Source organism: Mchenga conophoros, linkage group LG9 (assembly GCF_057382185.1).
Source record: "Mchenga conophoros isolate Kocher_MC1m ecotype Shallow Benthic linkage group LG9, M_conophoros_male_GT1.1, whole genome shotgun sequence".
Classification (NCBI taxonomy): Eukaryota; Metazoa; Chordata; class Actinopteri; order Cichliformes; family Cichlidae; genus Mchenga; species Mchenga conophoros.
The window spans coordinates 11,215,385-11,237,568 of record NC_140534.1 but is presented as its reverse complement, the minus strand read 5'-3'; the positions used below and the strand labels follow the sequence as shown (position 1 = coordinate 11,237,568).

The 22,184-nt window shown below is 40.7% G+C and overlaps 1 protein-coding gene across 1 annotated transcript; it reads left to right on the top strand.

Moving 5' to 3' along the window:
* The first annotated feature begins 9,421 nt into the window (after nucleotides 1-9,421).
* On the top strand, nucleotides 9,422-11,102 carry LOC146566836 (leucine-rich repeat-containing protein 31-like). The gene is made up of 5 exons (XM_085285828.1): nucleotides 9,422-9,644; nucleotides 9,754-9,921; nucleotides 10,000-10,164; nucleotides 10,295-10,450; nucleotides 10,714-11,102. The coding sequence occupies exons 1-5, from the start codon at nucleotides 9,422-9,424 to the stop codon at nucleotides 11,100-11,102; spliced, it is 1,101 nt and encodes a 366-aa protein (XP_085141954.1).
* The last annotated feature ends 11,082 nt before the right edge of the window (nucleotides 11,103-22,184 follow it).

Sequence of the window (22,184 nt, the reverse complement as noted above, 5' to 3'; positions counted from 1 at the left end):
AACCTACAGATATCCAGAGTTAACTCACTAACAATGCGGAGCAGTCTCAGTGTATTTAGCTGCTTTTTCCCTAAACACAACCAACCGAGAGAAACGCCTGTGGTCCTCACTTTGGTCATTTTGAACGCTGAAGGAGATTTGTTCAATAGACACCTTATACTAGTGTTTCCTGCACTTAATCCATCACTACTATGTTCTATTTAAATCCAGATTCCTTTTATAGTTTGCAGTGAAATTTGTTAAACCGTTGCTTAATGGGACAGAAGTACAAGTCGCTCTTTACTAACACATTTGTAGATGAGTTTATTGCTGAACAACACAGCTAGCGGTCTCACACACTCTTTAGGTTATTCAAGTTTTCTGTGTAATGGTTTAAACCTTACCCTTTTCTCCCCAGTATCACAACAGTATGACTCTCAAAGTACGGTTCAGTAAACAACCTATGATTCTAAAGCCAGAACAGAAAGATACAGTTGGAAGATGAATGATTGCGTTTTTATTATGTGTAGTAAAACTACCCCCTCTTCTTCTTCTCTGTGTTGTTCTTGTGTGTGTGTGTGTGTGTGTGTGTGTGTGTGTGTGTGTGTGTGTGTGTGTGTGTGTGTGTGTGTGTGTGCCTTAGAAGTCAAATAATACATTAGCCATACTTAAAAAAACATCTGAATTTCATTTAGAACTGAGATTCTAAGTTGTAAGGAGGAATCTTATGCACAGTCAGAAACATGTTTCCCCACTTTCACAATGCTGAGGTGTCAAATCCACAACCCCCAACAAATGGTTTATTACACGTGGGTGTGAAGGGCAAGCTTTACTTACACAGCCTCACACACAGTAGATTTTTACGGCTTATATTTCTAACATTTTGTGATGTAAAAGTGAACCATGTTTTTTTTTTTTATTATTTTCTGTTTGATGGAAGGACTTAAGACACGAGTTATTTAAACAATTCTAAATGACCGTGTGATGGCCATAGTACTTTATGTGGGCCAAATGTGTTAAGGATAATGTTTATCAATGTAAAATTGCAAAGAACCTTTGAATAGATTATAACATTTTGTAAACAGATACCTCAGAAGCTGTACTGGTAGATCTATGTATGTAAGGTAAAACTTTCCGCAGTACTTCCACTTAAGTAACTAAACACATAAAGTCACCCTTACCAATAATCCAGTGCTCCTTGAAAAAAAGTAGCACAAACAGACAACTGACTGAGCAATGATAAGTAGAGCTACCCGAGGCCGATACTCAAGTAGAAGAAAATTAAAAGTTGTTGTTTTTGTGGCTCGAAAAATTAAAGAAAGTATGTTTAATAATTCAACAAGACCCGCACCTTCAACACATGTACATTCAAATTTTGGAACAGGCTCATCATTGCTGCTGTTCAATAGTTTTTATCCGTTTGAAAAAGTCATTTTACGGCTTTAATGTTTCCAGCTGATAAGGAGAATGTGTGCGTTTCAAATGAGCGTCCAAAGGCTTTAAACATTTGCTTTGTCTGTAACGACAGTATCAAACTACAGAGCATTGTTTTTACTAAAATTCAACATTTTCAGATGAAAATTTGGCTACTTTTTTTTTTTTTACTGTAACACGCACCTCAATGCCATTTTTAGGATATTCTTGGTGATCACATTTTTTCATATTTATGCTTTTGGCACTGAGGGTATCTAATACGCATGTTGTCGCTGTGTTTTGTACTACCAGCTGTGAGGGCTCTGCTTTTGCTTTGAGCAGTCTGTTTTTATTTTGTCTCGTGAGTGTGTGTGTTTTTCAAACGAGATCCTCGTCAGTTTGATTTTGTTACCACAAACTTTGTGTGAAGTTCACAACAGAGGTAAAGAGATTTAAACACCCCAGTTTAAGGAGGCAGGCAGGGGTTGAACCAGCTGCACAGGGCTGGTGAAGCAGAGAGTGTCCGGGGAGATGTGCAACAGAAGCAGAGGGAACATTTTACAAGATGATAAATGGCAGATTTAGATGATTAAGGATTTGTTGACAAGATTAAAAGACACGTCCGTCAGAGTTCAACAACATTACAGTTTGATTAAATAAAAAAGTTTTTAGACTACACAAGGTTCATTTTCTCCTCTGATAGTAATCATATTAAACATGTCAAGAAAGAAAGAGTATAAAGAAAATAGTAAATGTGTGTCTAATTAAACTCTTCCTGTGAACCTTACATCATCCTTTAATATGTTTGGTGTTACAAACTTGAAGAAGCACAGAAAAGATCATCAGACATTAATCTAATCAGTTTTCAGCCTTCATTCATATTGAAAAGTTGAAATCTTCACTGCTAGACCCAAGTGCAGCGTTTAACACCGTTGGCCATAACATTTTATTACAGCTATTATTAAATGGAGAGTCCTCTTCACACACTGAGGTTAATTATGAAGCTCCACAGGCTTCTGTGCAAAGACCAGTTCTGTTTACATTATACGTGCTTTAGAAGACATAGCATACCACAGGTCAGCTCAGCAACATTTCGACTTTGGCTTGTTTTTTCTGGTTAACGTTAATTACGTAATTTAGAATTAAAGTTTAGTGTTTTTAGCATTTAGGATGGCCGTGGCGAGTAACTCAAGTGCTGTAAACATTTCATGAAACCTCATCAAAAGTTATCTGAGTTGGAAGGGTGGCTGTTAATAAGCCATTCTTAAGGAAGGAGAACAGAGAAAAATAAGGCTGAGGTGTGCCAAATTACACAAGAAATTGACTGGAAAAAGAAATCAGCTGTAATATGTCTTATGGAGTAATGAATCCAAATTTGAAATATGCATGGAAGAGGTCCGAAGAGAGAGACAACAGTGAATGTCTATAGCCGTCTTTAACACAGCGTGGATACTCTACCGTGCTTTGAGGCTGGATTTCAGCCAGTGTTGTTGGAGCTCTTATCCAAATTAATCAAATTATGAATGTAGAAAAGTTCCACCAGATTTTGATCGACCATGTAATACCACGTAGTGTCTGATTGGCAGCAACTTCATTTTTCAGTATGACAATGATCGCAAACATACTGCCAATGTAGTCAAAGTATGCCTGGATGAAACAACGCATCAGTCATGGATTGATCTCTCCAGGGTTCGAACCTCAAGATAATCGAAGCAGTGTGGGATCATCTTGACAGAAAACAAAACAAAAGGCAGCCAGCATCCAAAGAAGAGTCTCGGATGTCTTTCAAGAAGCCTGAAGAACTAAGAAATTACAAGAAAGCTTACCTATTAGAGTTTAAGCTGTGTTGAAGAATGAAAGGCAGCTTTAACTGGACAAAAGGGGGAAAAAAAATCCCACATTGACAGCTAACTCAAGAGACAAAAAGCATTAGAACTCAAGTCATTACCTTACTTAAGGATAAATAAGTTAATTAATTACATTAATGCATAAGCAGAAAATAACCTACAGTAACTGCTTTGCGACACGGAAGTGCAAAAGACAACTGAAAGGGAGGATAGTTTCTATATATGTGGTTTCTATTAAGGGATAGAGGAACGATAAGAAACGATAAGAAATCAAGGACAAGGAGTGTGGTGTAGATAAGCGAGGAAATCCGATCATTACTACAAATTTAGTTGAAATTTAAATATTTTAACTATGGTGTGTGAGGTGGGCCCCTGGGTGCCTCCTGTGAGGGCTGTCTGTTTTCCACATTCTGCAACGGTAAAATACGACTTAGAGGCGGATATTTGTTTTACTTTATGGGCAACAGTTGTTGCCCTTGTTCTTGCTGTTGACAAAACTCGCCTCATGGTCGACTCTGAGAAAAAAACTCTTTCCCACAGAGGGGGGGTGCTTTAATAATCTTATTCGAATATGAGCTTTTTTCCACTAAGGCTTATTTTATGGGGAGATGTACGAAATTATTTACTGGGTTACAAGCAATGATAATATCGGCTGTTGACTCCTCATTTTCATTTTCTGTCTATTGAGAAAACCCATTGTAAAAGTAATGAAGAAAAAAACTCTCTACTTTGGTCTGACAAGGAGCAGGCTGCGCAAAACCTACCTCATATAGATGTTTTAATAATAATAATATTTTTTGGGGGGGGGCGCGTTATAAGCATTGAGAAAAAACTGATATCTGCTGTCTCACTCCTCCTTGACCCGCGGTGTGTGAAACAAGATCGCCTGTCACGGCAATTATGGTTTGTTTTTCAGTCCCTTGTAAAAGGGACTCTCAAAAGGAAAAGTAGTATTCACTAAGGGGTATTTATTCATTTTTACACATACGGGGTAGGCAGCCTGTAGGTTACAAGCGGATAGAAAGTTCTTCTTTTCATCACAAGCTATGGTGTAGCCTAAAAATGCAATTTGTTGCTAGGCTGATCATCTTAAAGGTTTTTTTTTTTACTGAGTCTGTATTATAGGAAAATAAAATACTATTGAAAGAAACGGTTCTCTACAGGCAATAGGAAGTCACTCTTTTTTCCCATTACAAGCGCCGGTGCAGCTTGTGAAAGTAAAATTACATCCGCTATTGTAAAAAAAATAAAATTAAATAAATAAATACAGAGAAAATTGTCATAATATCGAAACAGAATTCAAACTATGAGTTTGCGGAAAACTAACCGCCGCTCTGTCTCTCTATACAGCACAAAATCAACTGCTGCATCACCGCTGTGCTTCAGGAACCCTCTCTGATCTCCCCCCAGCAACCATACCCCTCCCCTCATGCTTAGGGAACATGATGCATCAGGTCTGAAAATGACTAGACACTTCCGGAGTATTTCCGGTAGGGTCATAAGGTCCGGATCGAGGCCTTCCATAGTAAATATGCTGTATTTGAATATGTCATATTCAAAGCCTTCTTTAGGGGGGAGCAGATTTCTTCGCGTCCAAGTACACAGGGGCGCTGCTGGGCTGCAGAATGAAAGGATCCATCTTGTGTCTGTGCCTTAGAAATTGTGACGGACTCCTCCTCTCTGCTTTTATTCTCCTCCCATGCCGCAGACCCTCCCTCCCTCTAAAAACTTTTTTCTTTTTTTTCCCAACAACAGGTGCCGCGCTTCCGGGGGTTTGCCCCTCCCTTCTCCGGATGCAATTCGTCACGCTTAGGGGATCAAATTACACACTTCCGGGGGGGAGGGGGGAGGTCAAAAGGTCATGATTAGGGCCATCAATCAAATCGGATCAAATTTTGTCATAAACCGTATGGGAGTATCTCTCTTGTGACGTCCAACAGTTGGGAATTGTAGCCTCAAAGGAGAGAGTCATGAGAGGAATGGACTGCAGGACAGAAGCCTTCAAACGGGACTGAAGTAATAATGAGAACTTGGAGAAAGAGTCTGCATACTGGAAGCGCATCATTTGTTCAGTAAAGTGTAGCACAGCTGTTTGCTTTGGAGCCAGTCTGATGCCCAGAATTACAGTTTTCCTGTTTGGGGTGAAGACTCTCCAAATATGGACTGCTGTTTTTTAAAATTCCCAGTCTGTAAACACTCGCTGACAAATAACAAGAAATGAAAATTGAGAAAATAATGTGTATATTTAATTTAAAAAAGAAAGAAATAATAGATCAAAGAGGGAAAAATAAATACAGTCGTACTGGTTACTGTGGTCGTTTTAAACTGTGTGGTCGTCCTCAACCTGCACACACACACACACACACACACACACACACACACACACACACACATGAAGCCTACAACATGTGATGTACATCCTGTCCAGGTGAAATGAATTTATAAAATATACCATTCAATGCACAAACATATTACACATTTTAAGCAGCAGCCAAAGAATATTTCTGTGCATTTATTTTAAATATCTGTTGCACGTTTTAAAAACTTATTTATTTACTTACTGATTTATTTATTTAGAACTTATTTATAATAATAATAATGCATTTTATTTGAGGGCGCCTTTCAGAAACCCAAGGTCACCTTACAAAAACCAAAAATTTATAAAAGGAACAGTAGTCATAAAATACATAAAATAAGTTAAAATTACAAAACAGAGCTTGACAACAGATAAAATCAGCATTAAAGCGAATAAGCCAGTTTAAACAGATGTGTTTTGAGCCGTGACTTAAATACGGAGAGGGAGTCAATAGGAGGAAGGAGGAGGAAGAGACTTCCAGAGCTGAGGAGCAGAGCGACTGAAAGCTCTGTTCCCCAGAGTACTAAGGTGTGAGGATGGAGCAGTAAGATGAATAGCAGATGATGATCTGAGAAGGTGATATGGAGCAGGTCACACAAATATGAAGGAGCAGATTTATGGATAAACCTGTATGTAAGAAGTAAGATTTTAACATTTATTCTGGCCTCTATGGGCAACCAGTGAAGCTGCTGAAGAACTGGGGTAATATGAGTTCTTAACGGAGTGCGAGTTGTGACCTGAGCTGCAGAATTTTTTATTTGCTTTGCATCTTTCTCTCACAATATTTTCCCAGCTTATTTTAATGCATTGCTGCTTATTGATGTGTATTCACTGATTCACACTGACAGTGCTGAGGCAGCACAGCTGAAAATAAAATAATAAAGTAAAATTAATTCAAAAGCAAAAATAGGAGAATCAATATCAAGGTACATAACTACAGAATTAAATACTACATATATGTATTTATGTGTATTTGAGCATTAATTCAATGACTACATTTTTTTAGAATATTTATGGCATTAAAATTCACTTGTTTATATTTGATTTACTTTTGTTTGTCCAATATATGCCAACTTGAAGTGTCAGCTTTCAGACACACTGCAGTGTAGTACTGTAATAGTGCCATACAGCAATAGTAATGTATTAAATATAAAACTTTCTGAGTTTTATTTAAATAAACACGTTTCTATCCACGTCCAGTTTTTCCTCGAACGGTTGCCTCGGCTCTTGTTCATGTCCCACCCTGCGGAGGCAGAGCCAGCGTGGGATGGAGCGTTGCCGCGACGATCGAGTTCAGTGGGTTACATCGCCAAAGCGGACGAGTACTACACCGTCAAGTCTCGCAGCGAGCTGATGTTTGAGAAACAATCGGAGAGACACGGCTTCACCACTCGAGTCACCCATGCAGCATGTACGCACCGTCACCTGAGTGTGTTTATAAGATGCTGCGTTATTGTGACAGGAAATCAGAATCAGATGTAGTGATGTGGCCTTCGTCACCAGGCTTTAGCACATCAGTATTACACGTAGTTTTGCATCTTTGTGTTGGAGTCTGATGCTGCTGGGGCCAGCTGTTTGGTCGTATACGTGATCAGTGGACTCTGCAGTAAAACCTGCAGAGAGGATGTTTAAATCGAGGCGTGTGTTTGTGTGTGTGTAGTGGTGAAATCCCAGGATGATGGAGGTGTGACGGATCAGCTGTACTCTGAAATGAAGCCAGCTGTGGACGGAGCGAACTACATCATCAAACACATGCGCAACAAGAACGAATACGAGGTGAGCGCGAACAACCAGAACGTGCCGATGCTCTGCTTGATTCAAGATGCTTTGAATTGTGTAAAAAATGTTAGCACGTTTTCATTCAAGTTTGCATTTTGTTTCAGTATTTCCCACATGCACATGTTTCAAATCAACAAACAAATTCTAATATTTGTCAAAGTTAATCCAAGAAAATACAAAACACAGTTTTCAAATGATGGTTTCATTGATAAAGAGAAAAAGCTACCCAAACCGACCTGGCCCTGTGTGAAAGTCATCGCCCCTTAAGCCTCAAAACTGGTTGTGCCAACCTTGGGGGGGAAGGTTCATGCATCAATAATAAATAAAAACAAATGTTACACATCACTGGGGAGGAATTTTGGCCCCACTCCTTTTCGCAGAATTGTGTGAATTCTGTCACATTGGAGGGTTTTTCAGCATAAACAGCATCTCCATTGGACTTTAGTCTGGACTCCAAAGCCAGTCCAAAACTTTCATTCTGTTTTTTGAGAAATTCTCAGGTGGGCTCATCATCCAGCTGTATAACCCAAGTGATCTTGAGCTTCAGTGTATGAACTGATGGTCGGACATTCTCCTTCAGGATTTTCTGGTACAGATCAGAATTCATGGTTCATTTACATCAAGTCGTCCAGGACCTGAAGCAGCAACGCAGCCCCAACCCATCACACTACCTCCATGTTTGATTGAAAAATGTTGTATTCGTTTTAAACCTGATGTAACTGGACTTAAACCTGTTACATCTGGTCAGTCTGGGGATCATCCAGATGTTTTATTGGTCAGCAGTCACTTTCTTATTGTTGAATCGTGAACTCTGACCTTAAGTGATGCCTGCAGTTCTTTTGTGACATCCTAGATGAGTCCTTGATGTGCTCTTGGAGTAATTTCAGTAGTCTGGCCACTGCTGGGAAGATTCATGTCTCTCCCAACTCTTCCACTGTGGTTCACTGGAGTCCCCAAACCAGCAGTTTTTAACACTGCTGTGTTGACTTCATTATTCTTAGATCTGGGGCCAGACTGTAACAACATCTGATGAGAGGACTAGAAGCTTTATTTATTTTTTTAAAAAGGTGCGTAAAATCAGAGGTTCAGAAACAAAATACAGAGCTCAAGAAAATAGAGGTTACTGTGGAAAATCAGTTTACAGTGACACGCTAAGCCCTGTGGGTGTGTATCGTGTGTTTCAGGCTTTGCAGCGTCAGCAGAGAGTGAGCGGGACGTCGGCTGGGGTCGAGTGTGTGTTTTCCTGAAGAGACTCGGGAAGAAAGCCGACAGCAAGAGCCTCAGTTTGGCTCACTGTGATCTGACGGCTACAGAGCTGCTGGAGCTTGGTACAAAAACGCACATACCTGTCACACAAGACAGACATGGTATCTGTCAGATAACTGCATTAAAAATACTCCCAAAGGCACAAACACAACGGAGCCCAGCAGACAGTTAGTTGATGCAGCTTCATTTCAAGAGGCGGAGCATCTAAAATTAAGTCTGAATAAAGTAATGTGACTTCGTTGTAAGACGTCAGCTGGCAGAAAGGCAGACAGATGTTTTTCTTGCCGTTTCTTCTCAGCAACGTTGCTGCAGTTCCTCCCCCAGGTGGAAGAGATGGAAATCTCCTGGAACGAGTTGATGGGTGGATTGGTTCATCCACTGCGCATAAGCCCTCAGTTTTACAGCTTTGATCATTCATTTTGATTTACTGGCTCACAGAGAAATTTCAAACTAACTCACAGAAAAAAATTCTGTCTTGAGAGGATAGCTTTAGCTAATTTATCTGAACTCTGTTTACTTTATGAGGCAACGATGACCATATAAGGAATATCCTCTCTCTGTGAGATGATAAAGGCTCAAGGGTAAAAAGACTGAATCTGAGTGTCTAAAGCGGGCTGAAGATTAGTTTGCCTACACCGACCTCATTATTAGTTAGATGTATAGTATAGTTATATTATAGAAGAGAACATAAGGAGCAGCAGTTTGGATCCATTTTAACAGGGCTGTCAGTTGGTGTTTTATTATGTTCTTATCTGTTTTTTTGCTGTCTCTTCGTTGATACATGTGTATGGATGAGGTTTTTCTGTTCATAAATCTCTCAGGGGGAATGGTGGCTACACTGCCCAGACTCTGTGTGCTGGACGTCTCTTGTAATGCTCAGCTCACACAGGAAGTGGACACTGGTGGCTTCAGGGAATTGGTCAGCTCTCTCTCTCACGCCACCTCCCTCACCACGCTTCGACTGCAGGCCTGCGGTCTAACGCCTGACAGCCTTGATGCTCTCGGTACAAAGATCTCTGGATTTTTCCTTTTTATTGCTACTTTTGTTTTATGTCCTATAAGAGTCTCGGAGGGGTAAATTAAAAAACACCCACACCTCTGGTTGTCCTGCAGGTGGTTCACTCCGTTGCCTCCCCTCTGTGGGAGAGCTGCACCTGTCCTGTAACAAACTTCTAGCTGGTGGACTGAGCCGCCTCACCTTTCACCTGGCTCACGTCACACACCTGGAGAGACTCGACCTCCACCTGTGTTGCCTCACGCGAGATGATCTAGAGGCTCTGAGTCAGTTGCTACCAATCTCACACGCCGGACACTAATCGCATGCTCGCTGCAGCAGTCATGTGACTCGTTGTTTTTCAGTCCAGGTGCTGCCCTCTCTCACTGCACTGACCGAGCTTGATGTGTCATCCAATAAGGAAGTGGGAGGTGTGGTCCACCTGCTGGTCTCCGCCCTCCCTGTGACACAAATGAGGCGGCTGCCATTCAACAGCTGCTACATGAGCAACGAGTCCTTCACTGCTCTGGGTAACACACACACACACACACACACACACACACTTGTTTATTTATAGAAGTTTTCCTTCAAGTCATTCTCCCCGAATACCTCTTCCACCCTCTAGCCTGAAATGGTGAAAACTTTGTGTTTATGCATCAGCCCTGGCGGTGTCCTATCTGCGCACGGTGGATATTTCCTGGTGTAAAGTGGTTGGCGGTCACTTGGCGCTCCTGCTGGATGCTCTGCAGCCATCAGTCGTCAGCGAGCTCCGTCTTTGCAGCTGCGAGCTCACCACTGATGACATGCAACATCTGGGTAACTAACACACAATGACATTATACTTTTTCTTTTTTGGTCTGTAGTGGATCATTAGGCTGCATAAATGTATATTAAGACAAGTAAAGCCTGAAGGAAATTGATATTTCTTTCATTTATTTCATGCTGCCAGCATCTGTAGCTGTCGTATAAAACAAAACAATGAAACTATTCGGTGTTATTTTTGTCTCCATCAGAAACATTGTGAACAAAACAGTAAAGTGAAGTGATCAGTTATCAATGGGTCCTCTTCCTCTGTGCAGCTGCCGTGTGCAGACGGGGCTGTCTCTCCTCACTCCGTGCACTGGATCTGTCCTACAACAGCTTGGTGGGAGACAACGGTTGGTGCAGTCTGTTTGCAGCAGGAGGTCTGGGCTCTCTGGAAGACGTGGATGTCAGTTTGCGACCTTCAACCTCTGCTCCGTGCTCAGCCTGGCTGCCCGCTCTGCTCCGAGCTCTGCCTCAAATGCCGGCGCTGGCTCGACTGGCCATGCAGAGGTGGACAGCTGACTGTCAGGAGAGAGAGCAGCTGAGGTACTGTCTGAAAAAGAGGAGCGTCCTGCTGGAAAGGGATCCAGATTTACAAGACACATCATCAGCATGTAAAGGGAACAGTCAGGAGAGCCTAGAAGAGAGTCAGCCTGAGGAGTAGGGAGCAGAAAGCCTGAGTTATCTGATCTCAAATTACAAATCATCACAGAGAGATTTCAAAAGAGCACTAGGGAAGAAAAGCGCAATCAGGTCTTCAGTTTATGAAGGACAGTGGAATTAATTTGCTTTTTAATCTCATGAACTTTATCATTCTGCACTTGGACTTGTCGGGACCTGAGGTTGTTGTTGCGTGTGGGGTTGCAGCTGAAAAGCAACCGAGTATTGTACGAACGAGCAACCGGATAAAGAACTGTTAGAAAGAGCGAACTATGTGGTCGTGTAGGGGATTCGCTTGTCACAGTCTGAGACTTTCCACACTCGCCACAGCTGAGTGGTCTAACTCCAGCATGGATGAGCTGATGTGTTTTTAAGTGACTAATTTGATTAAAAGACTTCCCACACTGATCACAGCTAAAGGGTCTGTCCCCACTGTAACTTTGTTGTCGTCTTTTTGGCTGCTTCATGGTGGTAATTTTCTTTCCACAGGGATAAACTGTGTGGTTTCTCTGTTTACGGGGGCTGAGTGACTTCTGTTGGTGTCATCAGAGCACCGAGGTATCAGCTGGGTTACACCCCTTTGCTCCTGTAGTGACAAAAGCCGTGAGTTACGGAACAAGAGGAACCTAAGATTAATTTATTATAACATGGGAACATGCATGCAATATAGTATAAAGACTAAAAACCAAGCTTATACAATTTTAAAAAGCTTGAAAGTCAGTATTTGGTATGACTGCTTTTAATATGCTTCTGCTTAAAAGACTAGCACTACCACTTAAAATACATTCTGTGTTAGGAAAAGGTTTTGGTTTTAACATTACAATGTAAGATTTGATATACATGCATCTGTAGTTACATGCACCTCTAGTTACATGCACCTCTAGTTACATGTTACTCTAGTTACATGCATCTGTAGTTACATGCACGTCTAGTGGAAGGAACAGTTTAAATACACTTTCAAAGATGCTTTTTTTAAAATCCTTTTTAAAGAACGGATTTTATTCATGGCTCATTGAAATGTTTTTCTGCTTCTTTGTCAGACTCATCTCTGACTGCCAATCACCTGTGACACCAAACACACCTTTATTTTTCCATTATTACTGATAATAACCAATATAAATAAGTGATTCGTGTTGATTCAATGTTTTTTTGTCTGATATGTCATTTAACTGCACCGTACATTGGTCAAGTATGTTTAATAATAAACATACAACATACAATAAACAAAGAGGGATCAAATTTAAACCTCACTGACTAGGAAGCACACAGTGTTTGTCATTTTATATGAACTTTACTCTGAAATAATTTTAGCATTTTTTTCAAGTCCCCAGTGTTTCCTGATCCTTGGAGCACTCCTGGTTATCTGCTATGGTGGAGGTGGCCAATGTCTGGAGACAAATCGTTGTTCTGGGGAGCTGCTTTCCTCCAGTTACTTTACATCAGAATAGAAAGCATGAGAACGACCCTGATGAAAAACAGAAACAGCATCCAGGAAGTGAAATAAAGATTAAGCTGGGGGCGACCGTGGCTCAGGGGGTTGGAAATCGCATCTGCTAACCGGAAGGTCGCCAGTTCGATCCCTGGGCTCTCTGTCCTGGTCGTTGTGTCCTTGGGCAAGACACTTTACCCTACTTGCCTACTGGTGTTGGCCAGAGGGGCCGGATGGCGCGATATGGCAGCCTCGCCTCTGTCAGTCTGCCCCAGGGCAGCTGTGGCTACAACTGTAGCTGCCTCCACCAGTGTGTGAGAGTGAATGAATAGTGGTATTGTAAAGCGCTTTGGGTGCCTTGAAAAGCGCTATATAAATCCAATCCATTATTATTATTATTATTATTATTAAGCAGCCAAATTCTAGCTCTGGGGCCTGTTCTTCGTACCTCGCTAAGTAAGTTAGCTGGATTAGATTGTTGGCGATTTCGGGAGCAGGTTTACTTTATGTAAACAGGATTAGATCGCGGCCACGCAGGTATGTCCGCTTCATGTATACGAAAGCAACAGCGATATTCCACCACTGTTTCAGCATAAATAAATAACACCAATGTAACTAAAGATAATGCAGCACTTGATCCATTTATTGATTTCACACAGATACATACAGGTCATTTCCTAAAAAAGGGAAATGTACCATTAATCATTCTATTACATGTATGTGATTATTACAGATGTAATTCATATTTCAGAGTAGTAATTGTAAATTACTTCGTGTAATCAAGATGGGAGACCACGGCTATAAAAGCGAAGGTGGATTTGGGAAGTCTGTCGCAGCCATGTCCTGTCCGTTTACGCGAGCAGCCCATTGCGGAAGGTGCAAGATTGATAAGGAGAGTCCTCAGAATCCAGCGTATATTGTGGGATAGACAGGATCCTTTAGCTCAGCGCGACAGTGTGCTCATAGAGAGATATCGATTTTCCCGTGAGGGTATTATTCACCTAACCAACTTGTTGACGAGGGGGTGCAGGACCACCACCTGTCTTTTTGTGCTCTGCCCTTTTCTTGGTTGCTGTTATGAACAAACAAACAGATTATTTCAGGGTCTCTTTCCAAGAGACGAAAAGCAATATACGTGATAAATATTACCATTCTGTAGAATATTCTTATATTTCACTTTTACTTGTTCCCATGTTCTAGTGGGTCCTGTTGTGGCTCTAATGTGAAAGGGGATATAATATAACATAATATAATATAATGTAATATAATATTGGATAATATAGTGTAATATAATAAATTTACCCTACCGCCTACTGGTGTTGGCCAGAGGGGCCGATGGCGCGATATGGCAGCCTGGCTTCTGTCAGTCTGCCCCAGGGCAGCTGTGGCTACAACCGTAGCTGCCTCCACCAGTGTGTGAATGTGAGAGTGACTGAATAGTGGCATTGTAAAGCGCTTTGGGTGCCTTGAAAAGCGCTATATAAATCCAATCCATTATTATTGTTATTATTAAATTACTTACGAGTTTAATTTGTCAGCAACTTTCTGCCAGCCCTCTCTCCTTGCTTTTGCAGCCTTTGCAGTGTTCCCTTGCGTTCTGATTAAACTCTGAAACTCCTGAAATCCCTCACTCAGGAGTTCTTGCTCTGCTGCCGAAAAATACCGAGCGCGCTCCTTCGACATTTTCGCTGACCAATCAGAGGGTTGCCGATCAATGTTTCTACTATCGATGCATAGCCCCTTTTACGACACCCAGTGATCTCACATTACTTCATCCAGCTGTACTGATCGTCAACAGCAGGTGTGTTCGGGGAACCGGATTAGCGAGCTCACGGTTAGCGCGATGGTTTGGTCTTGGATGTGTCATTTGATCTTGGATGTAGTAAGTGACATACGAAGAATGGGCCCCTGGTTTGATGCTTACATTTGGGGGACTCTCGACCACAAACTAAGAGAAACTCTGTCAAGATGCAGAAACACATCAAGTTTTGCAAACAAGCATACTATTTTTATAGTTAACTAAACTTATAGTTTATTAGAGTTGAGTTCCTACTCACAGACAACTGAAACATATTCACATTTGGAAAGCTGATTGTATAAATTTTCATTTGATTAATCTGAAATTGTTCTTCTGTGTCTGAAAACACCCACTCCCACTTACTCAACCAGTGTTGTCGTCTGCTGCTGTGGCAGAAGACAACACTGCAACTGTAACTAAACTGATTACAGCATTATTTTTAAAACCTTCAGTGAATTCAACGTTCTTCAACATTTTGTGTATGCTACTGTTGTACATACAGCCGATGTTTTACCTGATGGGTACAATGTTGCTGTTGAGGGGTTGCTGTGGATAGTGCTGGAGGGCAGGGCTGTGTTGATCTGAGACTTGCATTTCCACAACACTCTGTCCATAGTCACATACTGTGTATGCTACTGTTGTTTATAGTGTATTATCTTATTTATTTTGTAGTTGTTTATATTTTATTTCTATTTTTGGATTTTCTTCTGCTATCTCTACCTGAGCTGAGGTAACGCACAAATTTTCCTGCCGTCGATCAGTAAAGTCTAATCTCCTCATTGACTGCATTTCTGATGGAGATGAGACGTCATGCAGGACAGAGGTGAGAGGCGTGACATCACGGTGCCGTGACAACAACCTGGTGCTTAACATCAGCAAAACCAAGGAGCTCATCGTGGGTTACAGGAGAGCAGCAGTAGCAGAGGTGGACAGAGTCAGCTGCTTCAGATTCCTAGGCATCAACATCAGCGAGGGTGTCTGTTAAGTCTAATTGTTGAATGTTGCCATTGTGTTTCTTAAATTTGTATAGTCTTAGTTTAAGCAGTAGGATCAAAGCTATCCCTTTGATCCTGATCACCTCTCCAGCCACTCTGTGCTGGGGGAGGTTTTATTGTAGATACATCCTATCTGAAAGATCTGTTTCTTTTGATGTAAGCTTCCTGGGTTTATGACCCTTTGGTCAGCAGGTCTCACACACACACACACACACACACACACACACACACACACACACACACACACACACTCTTACAGAAGTTCACACATATACATTTACATACAGTGCCTTGTCTTTGTAACCAAAGGGGGTTGCAAGGGGAGGTGTTTTGTAAACTATTGTTTGAAGTTTGTCAATAAAAGGCAGCGAGAGGAGGCCATCATCGGGGTCATTGTCGTGCTGGACACAGACGAGGCCTCCCTTGCGCAAGTAATGGATCGATCGACTGTCTTGTTTTCTTCATGATGAATAAGTCTCTAGAATTAGCGGGGTTTGTGGAAACACAGACCCAACAGTGTCGTGCCATATTAAACCATTATACACCTCAATAGTAAAATAAAAAATGTGTGTAAATTGCATGAATTAATATTTATTAACGTCTCTTTGTGACGTTATACTATGATAATGACTGCCACAAACAGCGTCCTCCTGTAACCATGGTTACGGGAGTTTGTTGCAAGAAGTGTTGTGAATCTCGCTGAGACAGGGAACCACTGAGAGCCTCAGATGAACCAATCAGTCAGATCGCTGTCTCCACTTCTCCTCCTTCTTCGTCCCCTTTGTTTTTTAAGTACCTCATATTGTTAGGATTCTTTAGCTAGTTAGCCATCACATTAGCTAGTTAGCATCACATTAGCTAGTTAGCCATCACATTAGCTAGTTAGCATCACATTAGCAAACTGCTTCGGAGCACAGCTGTCGGAGTCGCGGGTTTTGTTGAATCAGGCGTTGGACCTGCTGGAGGAATGCTCTGCGATGATGGTGGAAAACAGCCGCCATTCAACCCATTTGAGAGCTTCAAAGAACTGGCTGCAGGTACGATTGAAAGTTTGACAACACCGACTTCCAACGCCGGCGCTGAAGCTAAAACACTGTTGATGCGTCTGTGATTTATTAGTGATCGCTCACTTGTGTGCACGTGCATGTAGGTGAACGCTCGCGGCATGACGTCACACAGCTCAGTTCCTTTCTGCTTTGATGTCACAGTACGTGCCTTTGATCTTGCAGCACGTGACCTCCACTCGAGTCCATAAATAAGGGTGAAACAGCGGGACCCTGAAAGCTTTCTGAAAACGGATTTCCAAAGTAATTGTAGCAAAACTAAGTCGTTGACAAGGACAGAGTTCTTAAATATACCCCCTCTCTCTGTATCACTAAACAATTTTCAAAGCTATCTTTAACTAAGACAGAGCAAAGAGACGCATATTGAAAAACAATGACCAATCAAGCAGGTAGGAGTGATCCGGGAATCCTAATAGATGAGGAAGAAAACAGAAATGTACACAGAATTTGGTTCGAAATCTGTATGGAAAAACTGGTTAAGTGAGTGGTAAGAAAATCAGGCGAAATCATCAGTGGGGAAAAAATTGAAACCATCTACAAGAAACTTACCAATAGAATCTGGGCTAAAGTCAAGGATAAATGTGAGGAAATTCCCTTAAAAAACATCCAAAAATGCCACAAGATGATTTTCAAAGCCTTCTGCAAAGAGTTTGAAGATGCAGAATCAGTTCTGCAAGCCTTGGACTTAAATCAGCCAATTGTAGACCAAATGATCGCTCAAGTTTTCATAGAGGAAGCAGCCAAACTATCCAAGACACCATGTTGCATAAGTCGATTTTTCTCATTTGTAGGTTGACTTTTTTTGCTCCTTTCTGTGCTGCATGCAGAGTTCCAACACAGATGACTGCGACGTGGGAGAACAAACCATTGTGTTTCAGAGCCTGATAGTGCCTGAAAACAAGCCTGAAAACGAGAAAAGAAATAGCAGTCATGCGACTTTGTGTTCTTGCTGTAACTTTAAGAACTGTAACTGCTCTGTCAACATTAATATAAAGTTGAGGATCCCAAAACTATTCACTTTAACGTAATGCAGAGAAAGACAAATAGACTTATGTATAGACATATTTCCACTGATGACAATTTAGTCATCAGCTGCTGCTTTAAAGGCAGTACCCAGCCAACATTTATATGTGGGGCCCATATGATTTGGAAATGGGCTGAAAAATGGGCCCCATATAGGATTGTCCGCGGGTTCCGTAATGGCCCCATATTAAATGCACATATAGGTGTTATGTTAGGAAAATCTGGGAACTAAAACGCCCCAACTGGGAAAAGTACAGAGAAACCCACCCGGGCCCCATCTTTCAAGTTTTTGTGGGTACCATGTGGGTACCACATAGGCTACAAAGTGGGTTTTAAGTGGGATTGTCCGCGGGTTCCATAATGGCCCCATTTTATAAGCCCATCTCGGTGTTATATTGGTAAAATCTGGGAACTAAATGGATCCCAACTGGGCAAAGTACACAGAAACCAACCTAGGCCCCATCTTTCAAGTTTCTTGTGGGTACCATGTGGTTACCATATAGGCTACAAAGTGGGTTTTAAGTGGGATTGTCCACGGGTTCCATAATGGCCCCGTTTTATAAGCCCATTTTGGTGTTATATTGGTAAAATCTGGGAACTAAATGGACCCCAACTGGGCAAAGTACATTGAAACCCACCTAGGCCCCATTTTTCAAGTTCTTAGTGGGTACAACATGAGGAAAACATGAGCTAAAAAGTTGGAATGGCATTAGCAGGAGGTTCTGTATTTGCATCTTACTTCTAGTTTGAATTGACTAAGTTCTGGCACTGAGTGGGCCCCATGTAGTAAAACAGTCACAAAATCAGTTTTTCAGACGGCTAATACGGGTTCTGTGACACAAAGACACCAAATATATTCAAGCTGACCGCAAACAAAATCTAGTTTGTAAATAAAACCACTTCAAAAATCACGAAGGTACACAAAACAACATTTTTCACATTTATTTTGTCCAACAACACTGTATTCCAAAGTGCGTAAACGTTTAAAAACTAGAAATGTCAAACTACAGAAAAATTCCTTAGATATTTGGAACTGTAGCAACATGGGGAAAAAGTCAGATGGAAAACTCAAAAGCTTATCTTGAATCAGCAGGGTTTCTTTTTTTGGTTTTTTACAGAGCCGTAAGTCTATTTTGTACCCTTGCAGCCCCCGGTCCTCCTCTGTCTTTAGCTCCAGTGAACCACTTGGACAGAGCCTTCTCTGCTTCTTGCAAGTTGACTTTTGATGTTAAATAATTCTTCAGTGCCTCTGCAAATGAAGAAGAAGAAAAATGGGCAAGCCAAAGTAAAGTTAATCTTAGCTTACTTCATTTGGTGATGACTTGCAAAGAACAATGTTTATTTCACTTTATTGCCTCAAAAAATATATACAAATTGCATGATAACCAATCTCAGTTACACTTTCAAACACTTTATTAAAAAAGTTTAGTTTTCTAAAGTTCAAATGTCTCAAGTGAAACTAACTTACCATACACAACATTAAAAAGACGCAAATCTCTGAACTTTTTTTCCCCATGTCGGCCAAGCATGTTGTACTCCACAGCCAGCTCAGGTGATATGAGGAATTTCATCATCCTTCTTGTGGCATCGTCTACACTTGTTTCCCCTGTATCTGCTACCATGGGAACCTGAGGGGAACATACAAAAAGGACAGATTAGATACTGGCATCTGGTTAGGATGCCTCCCTGGTGAGGTGTTTTGGGCACGTCCCACCAGGAAGAGACCCAGAACACCCAGGACATGCTGGAGGGACTATGTTTTTTGGCTGGCCTGGGAATGCCTTGGGATTCCCCCGGAAGAGCTGGGCCAAGTGCCTGGAAAGAGCGAAGTCTGGGCCTCTCTACTTAGTACCGGATTGGGTCGAGGGGCAGCAGCCTAAGCTTAAGATAATGGACCGGAATGGAGGATAAATGGACGCTTTACATATTACTTAATGTTTACTGTGTGGCGATAAAAAAAAAAAAAAATGGTAGTAAACACAAGCTAAACTAAAAAAATTAATTGCGGTTCCTTAACCCTTTATCCCCAATAATTTTACCCAGTATAACTGGTAGGTCTGGTAGGTTTTTTCCTCTACTGTATACTATATGAATGTAATCAAGGATTAATAACAGAAAAAAAAAAGAAATTGAAATTTTGCCATTTTTACTAAAGGCAATCAAAATGTACATGAATAAAATTTTTAAATTAGTCAATTCAAATTAATAACTCTAAAACACTGAACAAAATCAAGTATTTGACCCTGTGGTTTATTTTCGGACATCTCTTTTCTTCTAAAAGTCCAGGCGTGTTGGGCCCCTGGCAGAGCTCAGGTTTGGAAAAACCTGTCGCTGGCGACTTTTTGGGGGCTAAAGGGTTAAAATAAATAGGAATTGGCCAAAATTTGTATAAACTATGAAATAGCAGAACAAAAGTAAAAAAAAATCTTTATCTGTTATCAGAATCAAATATTTGATTAGAATAAAAAATTTAACTTTCTGGAAGATTTCTCGTTACATCTGTCATAAAAGTAATAACATCTCAGAACAGAAACATGATAGCAACAGAAAAATATGATAGCAGTGTGATGTGATGGTCCCTGGCCAGATTTTTACACATATTATAAGCCCTGTGACACAAAAACCACTGAACTCTGACACGCACAGACTGTTTTCCTTCGTGCTAATGAAGAAAAATGCTGGTTGGTCTGGTATATAAAAGGGAATTTATTCTTCCAGGACCTGAAGCTCCGTAATGCAGCCCTCCAACAGCCAAACCTATCTCTGATTGTCTTGATGCATGCTCAATCATCCAGGTAAGTAAATCTCCAAAAGTTGATTCTGTTCATCTGCAGCATTTTCTCCCACTGAAAATGCTACGTCCAGATGAACAGAATCAGCTTCTGGAGATGTTCTCTGATTGGATTGTTTAATTGGTGATTGACATGAAATTGACCAATCAGCTGAAAGGAAGAAAAATAGGGTCAAAATTTGGATGTGTAAGTATAAATCCACACACAGCCTGGAAAGCCGAGTGCAGAGTTGTTTGCAGCACCAATTCAGCCAGAGTGTAGCCAGATGGATTTTCCATCCATCCACACTGTAAAGTCTATAGACCAGCAAGTGATAAATTAACAGTGTTGTTGATATTTTCTAAAACAGTTGTATGCAATAGGAATTGCTGTTTATAGTCCTCCTGTATATCTGCATGTTGCCTCCCAATTAAAACCTGTGATAATGGAGATTCAAATTCATGTCATACCTATACCAACAGTTATCAAGTATCCGGATCGACCTTTACTGATATGCTTAAAGGAAAATTGTTATTTCCATGTATTTTCCTGTTCTGCCTTCAATTTTGAGGACTTCCCCCCACATTTCTAGTTGTGACAGTGCACCTACAACAAAAAAAATCTGTTGAAAGAGCAATTTTGTAAAATAGTCTATTTTTGTATGCACAGTTTACAAATCTGTCCTGTACAGCATGGACTGATTGCATGCTAAAAAGTTGTTGCTTAAAAATAAAACAATAAATTTTTAATTAATAACATCAGCAGAAAACCTTGTTATTAATTAGATGTACAATTTCTATAGAATACGAAACAACTCAGTTCATTTTTGATCAGCATATTACACAACTAGTGATGGGATTTTCGTCTCTTTTTAGAAAGCCGGCTCTTTCGGCTCCCAACCGGCTCTTCAGCTTGTTTTGTTGCTTTAATTAATTTATTATTAACAACAATATAAAATTATGCACAAAAGGAATTACTAATGTAAAAAAAGAAACGTGGTTTTATTTATATATGTTTGTATATAAATATATATGGTGGCCCCTAGAGACAAAGCATGTACAAACTCCAAAACCCATTTCTAGCATTAACTGAACTTCCAAAACAGAGCTATCTAGATCACTTAATTTACACAATTGAAATCATATGTGTATTGTTTGTGTATTTATACACAAGCACTCATATATATTCATAAAAAATTCCAAAAATTGTTCATTTACCTGTTATTACCACACCAAATCCGGTCGTTGGTACTTCCTGGCTTGTGTAGTCACTAGGTAACAAAAGCTCAGCACTGTGCCTAGCATCCTGGAGCACTTCTGTTGTGTTTTGTACGTGCTTTGGAGTTTGTACGTGCTATGGAGTTTTTACGTGTTTTGGGGTTTCTACGTGCTTTGTCTCTAGCGGGCACCATAAATATACTTTTATTTATTCACTCCACATAAAATGTAATAAATAAATCATATAATACAAAAAACAACTATTTACATTTCAACTTTTAACTATTTAAATTTTCAGATTTTTCCTTTTAAACAAATTTAAAGTGAAACAACACAAAACACTGCAAACCACAACACAAATATAAAGTAAAATATGAAAACAAAAAAAATAGTTGTGGATGATTACTATACCTTTCTAATGTGACATTGTTGTCCCTGGCTCTCTTTCTCTCTCTCTCCCTCCTGATCTGTTCCTGTGCTACTGCGAGTGTAACTACCGCCCCTCTCCCTCTTCCCAGTGCAAAGCACAAGGCTCGCCTGCGGAGTGAAGCCGAAAAAAAGTGCGAGAGAGAGAGAGGGTGAGAAAAAAAACAACCCACGTTTGTGTCATTCACTTCAAAATTGTCGGAGCTAAGAGCCATTTCGTTTTGACCAACACATCACTAACAACCATGATGAAAAACGCTCATCTGCTTCCATCACCATCAGCTGATTAACATTGAGCTGCTGCAGTCAACACCATCAAACTAATTTAGTGTTTAATGTTACGTTATTGACTGCTTTTATTTT

Coding starts and splice junctions, on each gene's coding strand:
- LOC146566836 (XM_085285828.1), top strand. CDS start 9,422: ATGTGTATGGATGAGGTTTTTCTGTTCATAAATCTCTCAGGGGGAATG. Junction 9,645..9,753: donor TGACAGCCTTGATGCTCTCG/GTACAAAGATCT, acceptor GTTGTCCTGCAG/GTGGTTCACTCCGTTGCCTC. Junction 10,165..10,294: donor CGAGTCCTTCACTGCTCTGG/GTAACACACACA, acceptor TTTATGCATCAG/CCCTGGCGGTGTCCTATCTG.